The 14326-nt window shown below is 30.6% G+C and overlaps 1 protein-coding gene and 1 long non-coding RNA gene across 6 annotated transcripts in view; one reads left to right on the forward strand and one right to left on the reverse strand.

Moving 5' to 3' along the window:
• The first annotated feature begins 5786 nt into the window (after positions 1-5786).
• Positions 5787-14326, forward strand: part of LOC126734149 (uncharacterized) — a 50838-nt gene continuing 42298 nt past the window's right edge. For 2 of the 5 annotated variants that reach the window (XR_007659999.1, XM_050437690.1), the window contains exons 1-3: positions 5791-6082; positions 10877-11008; positions 11111-11209. Coding sequence is in view for 3 of the 5 variants with exons in the window: in XM_050437690.1 (XP_050293647.1) it covers positions 5880-6082; positions 10877-11008; positions 11111-11209 (434 nt within the window). In the remaining 2 variants the exon portion in view is untranslated. Of the gene's footprint in view, positions 6083-10876; positions 11009-11110; positions 11210-14326 lie in introns of all 5 variants that reach the window. The other 3 variants (XR_007659998.1, XM_050437696.1, XM_050437681.1) reach the window with 3 other exon arrangements.
• On the reverse strand, positions 9869-12532 carry LOC126734173 (uncharacterized). Its single transcript, XR_007660000.1, has 3 exons — positions 12126-12532; positions 10406-10774; positions 9869-10336 (listed from the first exon to the last, which is right to left on the reverse strand). It is a non-coding gene; the product is annotated as an uncharacterized LOC126734173 (long non-coding RNA).

Genomic DNA, 14326 nt, shown 5'->3' on the forward strand with positions numbered 1-14326 from the left:
TTTATTAAGTTCTTTGCATTTTTTAAAGGCTTTAATGTATTCATAATTACCTATGAATTTTTCGCTACCTTTTCTTAAACACCTAGTCATGGGAAAAGTAAAGCTCGAAAATTTTTTTATAAATCGGCAGTAGTAGCCAATAAGACCTAGAAAGGCTTTAATCACTTTTTGGGTTTTTGGCATGGGGTAACATTGGATGGCTTCGATTTTTAATGGATTTGGTTTGATGCCGTCGGATGGCCTAGAAATGATACCTCTTTGCACAGGAATTCAGATTTATCGGGTTGAATTTTTATGGTTGAAGGTTTACTTCTTTAAGCCTTTTAAGAATTAATCGAATGTGATTTATATGTTTTAAAAGAGATTTAGAAAAAATAACAACGTCGTCAATAGAAATGAAAAAAAAATTTTAAAGATAATTTTTTAAGATCTCATCTTTTATTCTTTGGCAGATTCGAAGATATTCGTAGTGACCTTGGTTAACTGAAAAAGCTGTTTTTTTCTATAGATGCTGGGTCCATTTCGATCTGATGGAATCCCTGGGCCAAATCTAGGGTTGTGAAATATGTACATTTTTCTAGATTATCTAAGATTTCTTCTATTCGAGGAAGGGGATATTTCTCTTCAACAGTAACGTCGTTCAGGCGACGATAATCAATGACTAGCCTAAATTTTTGTTTTCCAGAAGCGACTTTTTTCTTTGGCGCAATTCAAACAGGGGCGGAATAGGGAGGCTGGCCTAATAATTTTATTGTCTATTAATTTTTGAATTTGGGATTTAATTTCAAGATTTCATGGCTGGTGGCAGTCTATAGGATTTTACGTGGATAGGTCTATCACTTGGTGCGTATGATGTGTTTGGTTTGACTCGTGAAAGTTAAGTGGTACATGATGTCTCTAAATTCTTGATAAAGGGGAATAATGTTTGATTTTTCTTTTAACCCAAATTATCTGGTATAATATGTTCGTTACGGGTAAAATTGCTATACCGCTTTCATAATTTACTGGAATGATAAGATAATTATTATAAATTATTACAGCTGTTCTCAATTGGCTTTTCTAGTCGTTTATTGAAAGCAAGAAAAAAGAGAATTTTTGTATTTTGCACTGTCAAGGTTTTATTTACATGTTGTTGTTTCAAACGGTTCATAAAAGATATCATCTTCAAAAAATTGTGCAATATTTGGGTTGATAATAGAGTTGGAGGCTCCGGAATCTGTAAGTATGGTTAGGTTTATTTCAGGGAGGTAAATATATGGTAGTTCTACTTGCTCAGCTATATTATTTAGGTCAATTGTTGGTCGTCGGCTGATATCTGAAAATTTTCTTCTTTAGAATAGGTGTATTAGTAATAGGTAATATTTTTAGGATGTTCCGGTTGCTGATACTCCTCTGTATAGTCTACTGAGGGTGTATTTTCGTTAGTATAAGGACGGTTCTCATGTTGATATTCTGGAGGTACATGTTTTAGATTCATCACTTCTTGATATATAAAGTTAGGAGGACCCGAAGGTCTAAAGAATTTTTGATTATAAGGAGGATTTTGGCGAACTCTCGAAGGGTCAGCAGTGGATATAGACATTGGTGTTGGTGGTTCTAATATAGGTTTGTTATGCGGAGGGAGTAAAACATTTCTCGTCGTTTGAGAATTATTAAGAGGTAGAGGGCCTGGTTTGTACCGGCATGGCATGATTACTAAATTTAGGAGATTGGTCAGGAAATCTCATTAGTGGAATTCTTGGGTTAAGGGTCTTCACGATTGTTTGTGGTGGGTGAAATGAATTATTAGAAGGTTGTTTAAAATAGGATAAAAAATGGTTAGCGTTCGTAAAATTAATTTGTACCATATTATAATTCAATACATATTTTAGGGCCTCATCTAAAGTGGTAGGTCTTTGTAACATAAGCATTGTTTGTAACGTTTGAGGTGAATTTGCAGTCAATATTAATACAGATGTGTTTTGAACTTGATCATTAAAAATTAATCTTGAATTTAAATCTGACACTTCGCATTGAATTTTAGCAGAGATTCTTCGGACAAAAGTTTTTAATCTTTCTTCAAAATCTAATATATTTTCATTTTAATACATTTTGAGCTATTGTAATTGTTGTAAGAGAACATGATATGTTATAGGGTCTCCAAATTTTTGTCTTAAAGCTTCTTTTATATATTGCCAACATGTCTGACCGAGTTAATAAAAAGTCGCAAGCTTCGTCTACTAATTTACTTTTTATAGCTGCTAAAACTACTTTATTTTGATAATTATTTTCAAAGGCTATAAAATTCATCTATTGATATGATAAAGTTTCTTAAGTGCTTCTGTATACCTGTGAAAGTTGGTTTGTAAAAACTTTGCTTTTTACGGAATTTCCTTAGCATTTTTCACTGACTCTAGGAAGTTTGTATAGGTCGGATATAGCGCATTAAGATTTGAAAATCACTTCTATTCAACGATATACGATAGAAGATAGAATTGCCCCATCCTGTTTGCAGCGCAAATTAAATACACAAGCCGGCGAACTTCCTTTTAAAAAACTTTTATTATTTACTAAAAGATACACACGATATTCTTATATTAAAATTTTAAAATTAATTGAACGATTATCCGAACAGCAACTGACACTGGCGTAATGTTCCCTGTAATTATTTCATATGTCTATTTATACTATTAATATGATTATTCGGCGTTATTCTTATGGTTTGTGGATATCACTAGCGTTATTTTTAGTGTCAGGCTTTTAGGCCCGTATTATACATATTTTATTAAAATGATGCATTTTTTGATGTATGACTAACATAGTTATTTAGTAGGTTTGTAAAGGTCAGTATTTACAATTATTTCTAAGTCTTTTTATACTATTAATAAGGTTGTGACCTTATAACAATGGTACCATTGAAATCATGCATGAAATTTGTATAGCAGACAAATAGGTAAATCTAAAATTTTAAACATCACTTTAATTTAGACCATCTTAATTAACTTCCCATAGCCCAACTAAATCACCAACATACAGGGGGTCATTGAAAATTAAATAAAAATTTTCTATTTAATAAAATAGCGAAAAGTCCATTTTTTTAAATAGAACCTTATATGTATATTATAATAGGCAGTTAAACCTTAAATTTATTATAAAACATTTCTATACCTAAGAAGCCACGTTTTAGGAGTAAATATTAATTTTTATGAAATTGATAATTTTAAACATTTTTATTTTGTAAATTATTTAGTTTTCAGCGAACTAGGTAACTTAAATGTCACAATGATTTAATAAATGACATTGAAAGTTTTAGTTATAGTATTGCTATTATGTTTTACAATAAACTTAATTTTAAAAAGAGGAAAATTAATATTCACGACTTAAATGAAGTTTTGATGGGACTATTTATTTTCCATGGACATTTTGCTGAAATAATAGCAAGAACATGCAGAATATTTAACACATTGTATCTAGATTTACAACCAAAAACCGGATAAAAAAAGCTTGTTTATACTACAAAGTACTGCGTTAGTTATACGTAAAAGTAACAAAAGAAAAAAGTATTATGATAGTAAATTTTCGGAATGACTACCATTATTCTCTAAACATTTATAAAATCGTTTTCTGGTGGATATATTCGTCACTCTTTTAATTTCGCTTTGCTCTAGCTTTTCAAAACAGGTAATAACTCGCTAACGTAGCTTTTATTTACTGTTTACTGGTGTTGCGTACACCCTTTCCTTTTTATTACCCCACAAATAAAAATCAAAGGGTGGCATCCCATGGTCGCATACCTCTAAACCATCTGTCATCGAACATGTCGTGCAGTTCTCTTGTTGCACTGTCTCCATAGTGAGGCGGGGCTACGTCAAGTTGAAACCAACAAGTAAGAAAATCTTGAAATTGCAGATTTTCCAAAAAATTACTTACAACACTTCTTAAAATTCCTAGAAATTTGGCGGAATTTAGTAGTTTATCATAAATTGAAAATTTTACTTCACTATATCTTTTAAAAGGCAAAATACACTGAAACTTAATAATTTTTCTTGAAAACTCATTTCTTTTGTCGTGTATGGACTTAAATCTGCCCAAAAAAATTATTTTCCTATTGAAAATTCTCTGCCTGGAAAATTTTGCTTTGCGAACCAAATTATTTTTCTTAGAAAGTCAGCATCTATCCATCAATATGGATCAAAATGTTTCCACAGAATTCTACCCGTTTTAAAACCTGACCTTTGGTTAACTTGTATAAATGCATTTTACGTTTGGCTAATATTTTTTGCATTAAATAATAAAACAAATCTGAATCATCCTTAGTACGTTTAATTCAAGCTTGCGGATATGCAGTAGAATATATCAATGCTTTTAAGCCCTAGCTTGGATTTTATGATTTTAACCCCTAGCTTGGATCACTAACCTCTATATACATTCTTGTATCTCCTGTTTTTGCTAACAGATTGTTTTATCGGTGGATATTCTATGGTATAATTATTTTTTGTATGTATACCATGTATTACCAAAATCTGCGTCATAATGGTTATTAAATAGTTCAATTTATTTAGAAATGAAAAAAATCTTTGGATACTTTTTTTTGGATAATTGACTAGCAGCCAACACTAGTTTTAAATTATGTTGACTTTATTTAATATACAATTATTTGGTATGAATGAATGTGATAAGTTAAACGGGTATTATTATCCTATGAAATGGTAAATTTAATAATTGTTGTATGATTTTTTTTTTGTTAATTCCCGGTTCAGTTACGGAAACTCTATTGAAACGTTGGTTCAACACTTTTAAAGGGATACTTTAAATAATATTTAAAAGAAATATTATTTAAAATATTTTAAATCAATATATTAAAGCATCTAACATTATATTGTATATAGAACAGCAGTATAAACGTGCCTTAAAAATCAAACCATAGAAATACTTTATGTACATACTCTATTAATCTTCAGTTAGAATTTTTACTCTAGTATATTTGAAAGGCTGGAAAAAATGTTTTTAAATTTTTGTCAAAATTGTAATTCTTGCGACTTTTACAACGGCGGTACCTGTGACAGTTATTGGTATAGTTCAAAAGCCGCTTGTATGTAAAACTTAAACTTGTTTATGCTTTTTAGTTTTGAATTGTTATTAGTTGTTTATTATTATGTTTTAGTATTGTAAAGCATAGGGTATACCAAAAAGGAGAGCAATAAAATCCTTTTGGAACACTCTGTGCTTTTAGTGTCAAGGATGTCGACCAACAAAAAAGCAAATCGGGTTCCAAATAGTGCATAAAAGCATACTATTTTTACAAATATATTAATGTAGATTTTGACATTCAAGCGTTGTCAATTTGTTGTTGAGAAACTGTGATTGCTTTCGGATATACCACCTTGGAGCTAGATGGATGTAGAGCAATTAAATCAGTGGCTGTAGGAACTTAAATACATTGTAGACAGCATCCATAATATGAAATTGCAATTTCACATAATTTTACTCGATATTTTAAATTAAAGCATAAAAATGTTTTGATATTATAGATAATTACTCTGGCTAAAGCTTTGTTAAATTTGAAATATATTTAGGTAATTGTATGTATATTATTTATATATAAAAGTTACTAATGTTTTATATAAGTTATACATTTAAATTATAAATGTAAATAATAAACAAATAACTATCCTACGTACCAATAAGTAGCTATTTAAAATTATTATTCAATAAAAAACGTGTTTAAAAAAATTATTTTTTTTGCATACCTACCTATGCCTGCATTTCAGGTGTTATATTTTATTTCAAGTTTAATATCATACGTAACCACCACCGACTGGTACTTTGCTATTTGACATAGTGTCAAATTATTATTATTTTTTGTCTTCAATTTGGGGCTAAATTTAAGAAAAAAATACATGATGAAACTACGACAAGTAAAATCGGAGTGTCCTTCAAATTTTATGAATAAGAAGATCAAAAAAGAAAGAACCAAGACTCCCTTAAGATATTCAAGAAGATTAAGAAAACTCCCTCCAGAAAAAATTCAATTTTTTGATAATATTCGAGATGAATTAAAACGTAGCAGGAATAATGACAAGATTGTTATTTCCCAACCCTCGTAAGTAAAAAATAAATTAATTGTTTTGGTGCTTGAGCAATTAAGAACCCAACAATTTTCCATTTTTTGTTTAGTAGAAAGCACGATTTAAAACAGAAAAAAATTGATGAGTCATATTTTGTGCCAGAAATCAAAAAAACTTTTTAATAAATGGCGTAAAGAATTGCAATGAAAAAACTATCCAATATGTCAATTTTTACAAGAATATTTGGCAGTGTTGCCATACTGTCGGCTTTTATTTACAAGTAGAATGATATATTCTGGTTTTCACTTTGAATTTCCTATTGTTCAATTTTATTATTCCTAATAAAACTAAATATTGAAATAATTTCTTTATTTTAACACGCACGAATTGTATACATATATTTTAGACATGATTTACATATACGGAATGAGTTAATAAAAGCAATTGTGAAACAATTTAAAAAAATTAAATAGAACTAAATTACCTGTAACTAAAGTCGAAATTATACCCATTTGTAGTGACGTCATTTTTGTTTATCTTTGTTTAGCATATTCCAAACAGCGGCGACAACAAACTTTTGAAAAAAATTGGTGTCTGATGATTATTCATCTTTTGTATACTAGGTTATGTGAAATATCCGTCACTGTCAATCAAAAATATTGGTTTGTCAACTTGTTCTTGAAAGTTATTTCGAAAAGTGTTAAATAATGCCTAAAAAAGATATAATAGGTATAATGAACAATCGCAACTGATGATTTTAAATATATTGGCTTTTTTTCAACTGGAAAAGGAACAAGTCCGAAACGGAATTGCACTTCAAATTGAGAATTTGATACTGCGAGCCGCAGATGCAACAAAATTAAGCACAACAACGATCGCAAATATAAAGAAGAATGGGATAAAATCAGATCAGGATTACGCAGCCCGTATATCTTCCAAGCAAAAGACAGCAAAAACCAAAATTACAACATATTTGAAACATAGAATTCGGGACACAATTTATTCTATGTACGCCAGAAAAGAATATGTAATATTGGCAACAATAAGAGAAAAGTTCAGGAAAGAAATTGAATATTTTGAGTTTTCCATTGACTCCTTAAGAAGATGGATCAATAGTATAGGCTTCAAGTGGAAAAAATCAAATAACAGAAAATATTTGATGGACTTGCCTAATATTGTTCATAAAAGAATCAATTTTTAAGGGAGTATATCAAAAATAGAAATGTAGGTCCGGAAGGTTTTACTCCAGTTTTTATTGACAAGACGTGGTTTTAGCAAGGGATCATTTCGTAGTAGCTGGCAAGATGACACCAAGCACACGGATTCAAGCAAAAACAGTGAAGGTAAAAATTATCTGGTTATCTTTTTAGATTTTTTTTTAATAAAAACTATTGCCCTTGTAAGGGCCCTCTAACTTCATAATTTCATCTGTTTCATAGTTTCATATAATTTCTCTCTAAGACAATATGAGGGAATTTAACTCCATACACTACTCGTATGTGCATGGAACATTACTTATTAATTATATTAAATTTATGTTCTGGAAGAATGATTTCTAAAAGAGAATTGAATTATCTTTTATTTTTAAGGTCATCGTTATATCGTGGTCCACGCCAGAACCAAAGATGGCTTCATCGAGGGTGCAAATTTAATATTTAAAAGTGGATTAAAGACGGGAGATTATCATGACAATATGAACAGGAAAAACTTCGAAAACTGGTTTAAAACTAAGCTGGTTCCAAATCTTCCCCCAAAGTCATTTATAATTATGGACAATGCAAGTTACCATTCTGGTTTATTAGAAGAAATCCCGAGAAAATCTTGGACAAAGCAGAGACTGACCGAATGGTTGAAGAAAAAGAATAATGGCTTTCCAGAAAAAGCCATGAAAGATAAAATATGGAGTATTGCACGCAGAAACTGCCCTAGTGAAAAAAAGTACTTCCTTGATGAATATGTTAAATCTTTAGGAGACAAAATTTTGCGACTGCCACCATATCATTGCCAGTTTAATGCAATTGAAATGGTATGGTCGGAATGTAAACGAAAATATGATCAATATATTTCCAATTTTAAGGGGTCACCTTCAGAAGTTCTGACTACATGGGAAAGGGTAATAAACGAAATTTCTATAGATCATTGGCAAAAATATGTTTTTCATACAGAAAAGGTAAATGAAAAGGCTTGGGAGGCAATACAAGTGTGTGATGCCTATGACATTCTGCCACTTGTGATTACGACTGACGAAGACGACGATGACGAAGACAATATCTCTGATTTCAGTTCTGACTCTGACAATACTGACGAGATTGATTAAGCTTTTTTTGTTCTAGCAAATTTTATTTTATGATCGTCGTTTAAGTATTCAATCATATCGTTGCAATTTCATTAACTTGGTAATGCAATATGGCGTGTTATTTTTGAGTTTGTATGTTTTATTTTTTGGAATGATATTTTCATTTTAATGTGTTAACATATTCCTTTAAGCAGCATTTTTTTTCATGAACAAGTAAATTAAATTATCAGTATTTAAATTTTTCCCTTAAAATAATGTTATACCATTATTCACAATTTTTGTAAGCTCGGTTTTGTTCCGTCTACTGCTCGTGCCGAATTCTACTTTTCAAATATGTTGTAGATTTGGTTTTTGCGGTATTTTGCTTGAAAAATATATGAGCAGTGTAATCCTGATCTGATTTTATCCCATTCTTCTTTATATTTGCGATCGTTGTTGTGCTCAATTTTGTTGCATCTGCGGCTCGCTGTATCACATTCTCAATTTGAAGTGCAATTCCGTTTCGGACTTGTTATTTATGTCCCAATATTTATGATTAATTATAATAATATTTGTTAATTGTTAAGTTTGTTAATAATACAATAAGTACTATAAGATTTTTTAAAATTTTTTGGGAATGAAAGTATATATACACAAATATAATAATATGCTGCTAAGATAAATCATTTGTTAATTTCTGAACGTATAAAAATACATAGCAGACTATTAATTTCTGAAGGCGATGGTAAAGTTTCTAACCTAATATTGATTGGCAAAAATATCTACGCCATACGTTTTTTCTCACCTGGATGACGTAACTACAAATGGGTATAATTTCGACTTTAGATTGAACCCTAATTAAGGTCAGTCAATTATTCTATTTAAACAATATAAATAAATAGGTATGTACAAATAAATTTAACTCATTTAGGTTATATATTTCCATACTCATTAGATGTAATTTAAGGCATTGTTCGAATAAGTTAAAATCGTTGATAAATTTAAGATTATCGGGTATAACACTTTTAATCCTAAATGGTGTGGTTATAGTGGTAATACTTGTTTTACGTTGAGGCCATAGAATCTAATACTATGTGCCATAAAATGTTTGGTCATTTCTGGTGAAAATTCCTTATGGAATTTTGACTAGTATTATTCTAGTAAATTCTAGTCAAAACAATTTACATTTTGGGCAGTTTTTGCATTACAATTTTTTGAAACTTATGCCATTTAGAAAAGGTTTTTTTTCCTTCTAGTATGTACCGGGTGTACAAATAAGAGAGGTCGCCGGCCATATCTTAGTAACTAGTCATCCCACAGCAGAAGGAAAAAAATATTTCTTATAAAAGCGGCAAAGGAAATCGTTGGAAATTATTTACTTATATACTGTGGTATAATTACTTAGCCGACTTAGTTGTTTTGTTGAGCGCTAGAGGGCGGTTTGTGTTATTTTGGACTTTATCAACGATTTTCTGGCAAATATTAAATACAACGATATAATTTTTTTCATTTAGGATCAAAGAGCATGAAAAAACATAGAAACTGGTGCAAACCGCAACTCGATATCTTATTTTATTCCGAAAATATTAATTACAATGTTTTTAAACAATAAAAATAAAACTCCAGAACTCAAATTTTTGTAATAAATAAATTGTTTTATATGTTTAATAATGTCTTAGATGCTCAAACTGTTTTTCTTCATTTTCAATACACAGTCGAGGTCGTTGCGTTGACAGCCGCTTCCGCCAATAATTCCGCATCACACATTTATAGTCCATCTGCCTTGGTGTTGAATCTCGCAAATCCAACAGGGATTTTGTTCTGCCCAATAATGCAGATTATGAAGGTTTACACTACCATCACTGCTAAATGATGCCTCGTCCGTCCATAATATCTTTGAGATAAATCGGGTATCTTCTCTAACCATGTTCAACAGCAATAACAGAAATTGAGTCTGTTATTAAAGTCTTTTTCGAGAAGCGCCTGGTGCAGAACCACGTGATATGGATGAGGTCTAAGTAAAAAACAATAAATATAAGGTAATAGGATGCTTATTAGTGTTGTAACAGATAAAAATAGGTACCTGTGCTCTTTCAGAATATTTTCTACTGTATCGAGGGACACTCCCAATTCCCTAGAAATATTTCGGATGCTTATGTGAGAGTTTATTTCAATATATGCCAAAATATTTATAACGTTTGCCTCTATGCGCCCTCGCCTTCCGAAAATTTGGTAATTTTGCAATTAAATTTAATTGAATAATTCAAGATTCGCTTATTAAAATTTTTTGAAACTTTGCACGAGGGTTTGCCAGTCTCGTCAAAAAGTTATCTTACATTTTTTCTGTAAAATGTACAGGGAAGCCAATAATCGACCCCCTTAAAATTTACATGGAATTTCCTATGTTCCGCTCGGCGACGCACCACCCGGTATATAAGCCTTGTGGCATCATCTAAAAAATCAAATTATTTTATATAATAAATATATAAGATATAACATATATAGCAATTTACATATATAACAATTTGCATACTCCTATTTCTACCTCTTCCAGGGCCTACTCGTATTTCTTCAGTTCAAACAAAAAAAGGCAGCTAAGGCTTCCTCAAAAAATTAAAAATTCAAAAGAAGTTATCAGTATATTTAGTGCACCCAAGATTTGCATCAAAGGCTCTTCCATGAGAAAGTTAGTATTTTACATTTACGTGTATGTTATAAGTTGTTATGTTGTTGAAAAAAAAACTAGTAATTTGGTCATTTTTGTTTTATAAGTGATAATTATATACAGGATAAGCGAAGAAATGCCAGTGAAAGTCAAAGTAAAAGGAATTACCGTCCAGCCAAACATAACGTTTAAGAGACCTTTGCATCCTCTTAGCCCAAATCCGTAAGTAATAATTTTAGAACTTTTTATCTTTGGTTTTAATATTGTCTTAGACGTTGTGGACGTTATCAACAGAATATTTTTTTACAGTTCCCGAGATAAATTCACATTCTTTTATTCCCAAATAAAATGTGTGTTAAAGTATGTTATTTAAATAATAGTTTTCGCTCGACGAATTGTAATGCGTAAAAGAGGTATGTCATATATTTTTTTTATTTCCTGTTTTACTGTTCTAAGACATATTTTTCTATATAATTGAGGGTTTGCAACTAAGAATTCAAAAAAGCAAAATAAACACGTTTGAATTCGTAAATAAATAGACGAAGTTTTCCTTTCCTTATACCTTTTTCGGCAACAAAATAGAGCAGAATTTGGTATATATGTCCTAATAGGTAACTCCTAAACGTAAAACCTAAACGGTTACAACGTTAAAAATCAGTATGCATAGCGATTCATTGTATTTTGATAACATCTTTTAGCTGTAATTGCAGGTTGTATTAAAAAAAATAAAAAGTTTTATGATTTTTCAAGTATATTGGAGAAAAACAATCCAAGCCATATTTTTTTAATGGAAATCTAATAGAATAAAGAAATACAAAATTTGAAACTAAAAACATTAAATCAAAAAGTATAAACCCCTTTTTAAATTATTTCAGTTACCAAATGTTAACTATGCTCTTATTTTTCAGATTAAAAAAGATATTATATTCGAGTTATAAAATCATAAATTACTATAACCTCTATGCGACAGTCTGAGAAAAACGCGAAACGCTTCTGTGACCTAGAGTAAGTAGTCTTCGGTAGTAGAAAATCTGAGAAAAACGGGTGCAGACAAATCGAAGTTTCATTTTTATTTATATTTAATTAAAGTAACACACATATCTGTATATCGTGTGATGCTATAAAGCTATTTACTTACCTTTATTTAATAGTAAATATCGTATAAATTGGAACATAAGCTATTTTGTCGTTTGTTATTATTGACTTGTCTCGTCAGCTTTTCGAACGGCTTCCATCTTGGCCAGAGACTGTCAGGTAGTTGCCGATTCTACGGATGGTAACTATTTACAGTTTATTAAATTTAAAGATAACCAGATGAAATATCGAACAACAAAATAGGAGGTGTGAGCGGAATATATGTAAGAATTTGTGCTAAATTGCAGACAAATCTGATGTAAGGTATTTTGATCTTGTACTTTTTTATACTTTTATTAATTTTACAGACTACGTCCTTGCTCTCTTCGATTTAGTAGATTCCTGCATTTTATACGTTCAAGCAGTTTTTGAACGGCGACGCCAATACAAATACTAACAAAGTGAGATTAGGTTTGCCTGGTTTATATTGGCATTTATGTAATTTATTCTGCAGTTCGTTAAAAATTATTAATTTTCAAACTAAAATGTCGATATCGTTTGATCCTTATAAGTATCTCGTGAAAAGATGTATTTGAACAACAGTAATTGTAAATTGTTATGGAAAATATGGATAGAAACTTGTTTATTTGGTAAATTCTAAAATTTGCTATTTATGTAAGATGTAAAACTACAGAATAAATATGTGTGAGCTTTAATGATGCTATTGATACTGACTTCAGGATGCCAAACCAAGATTTTGACTCAATAAGCTCACATTATAGTTAAAGATTAGTTTCCAGAAGTATAAATACCACACCAAGAAATAAAAACTAAGCAACAAATGATGCAGAATCAATGCAAACCTACTTTATATATTACTAGCCTAAACTTGCGGTGCCGCCCGCGTGGTAGCAGATGGTGGGAAGCTAACATCTGTAATAAAAGACGAGCATTGAAGAGACTCCAGGGTAAGCAATACAGAACACAAATATAGAGAAATGCGGGTTACCTTGTTAACGCGAAGAAATTTTGGCCCTCTACTGAAGGTGCAATAATTCGAACTAATTTTGACATATGCAAGCCCTAACTATTGGCAACCCATTTAATCAATCAGATTTGAAAAAAAGCGTGATCAAATCCGACAACAATTTTAATTCAATAAAGCGGGGGAAATTCGATTCCACAACCTGCGTGTACTCCACTCGATTAAAACGGATTGTCATCATTACTTGTTCTTTCCAACACATTTTCGCTTTATATTTTTTATGTTAGAAAAAATATAAAAATTAACACAAAAGGAAAGAAATTTTCCTTATACAATTCTATTTTAACCAAGCAGAACACCAACTAACTGCAATTAGAGATAGTTTCCTAAATTGGGCAAATATGTATAGGAGTTAAATTTGCAGGTTGCAAATTTAACTTTTGTAACATTAAACAACTTTTTCTACTTCAAAAAATGTCCCTTAATATAACAAGAGTATTTGCCAATAACGCTCCAAACTCTATTAACATTAATCAAAAATTATCAGCGACATTTTTGAATCTGTAGACAAATAATTTAACTTCAGTATAAAACATTCAGGTGTAAGGTATTTTTGAATGCTATAAAAAATATTTTATGGCCAACTGCATGCATTCTTTAAATTGGCAATATCCGTTTTAGTATTCTTTTATTTTTATTAATCGTTTTTTTTTCTTTTTGTATAGGTCATACACATTTTAGTTCCATAGTTTCCGCTATTTAGGTTTGGTATTGTCTTTCATAATGCCGCAACTTTTTACTCCAAATGAATATGTCGATATGCTTCATATTTACGGAAAGTGTATAGAAAAGATTATCGTGAAGCAGAAATGATGATTTATCGAGAACGTAGGAAAACGTTCTAGCCTACACTCTCATATTGCGCACCGGATCATTTCCAAATGTATTAAGTATCATTCATAGAATTCTTCGAAAACACCAACATCGCCTGTTTAAAATCCACTTAGTACAAGGACTTCGCACTACTAATTACCAACGAAGGTTACAGTTTATTTCATCCCTTCGGGTTTAAATTCATGACAAGTCTTGTCACAAATCTGAACATTATTGGTTTGAAAACAATCTCCAATGGATAATGGAAACTCGTTATCAAACTATAATTGGCATAAACGTGTGGGTCGGTGCATTTAATGGACATTTTATTGGACCGTACTTTTATGAAGGTACATTAACTTCAGAGCGTTATTTAAATTTTCTTCAAAATTCACTGTGTGAACTAT

The sequence above is a fragment of the Anthonomus grandis genome, chromosome 1 (assembly GCF_022605725.1).
Source record: "Anthonomus grandis grandis chromosome 1, icAntGran1.3, whole genome shotgun sequence".
In the NCBI taxonomy this organism is placed as follows: Eukaryota; Metazoa; Arthropoda; class Insecta; order Coleoptera; family Curculionidae; genus Anthonomus; species Anthonomus grandis.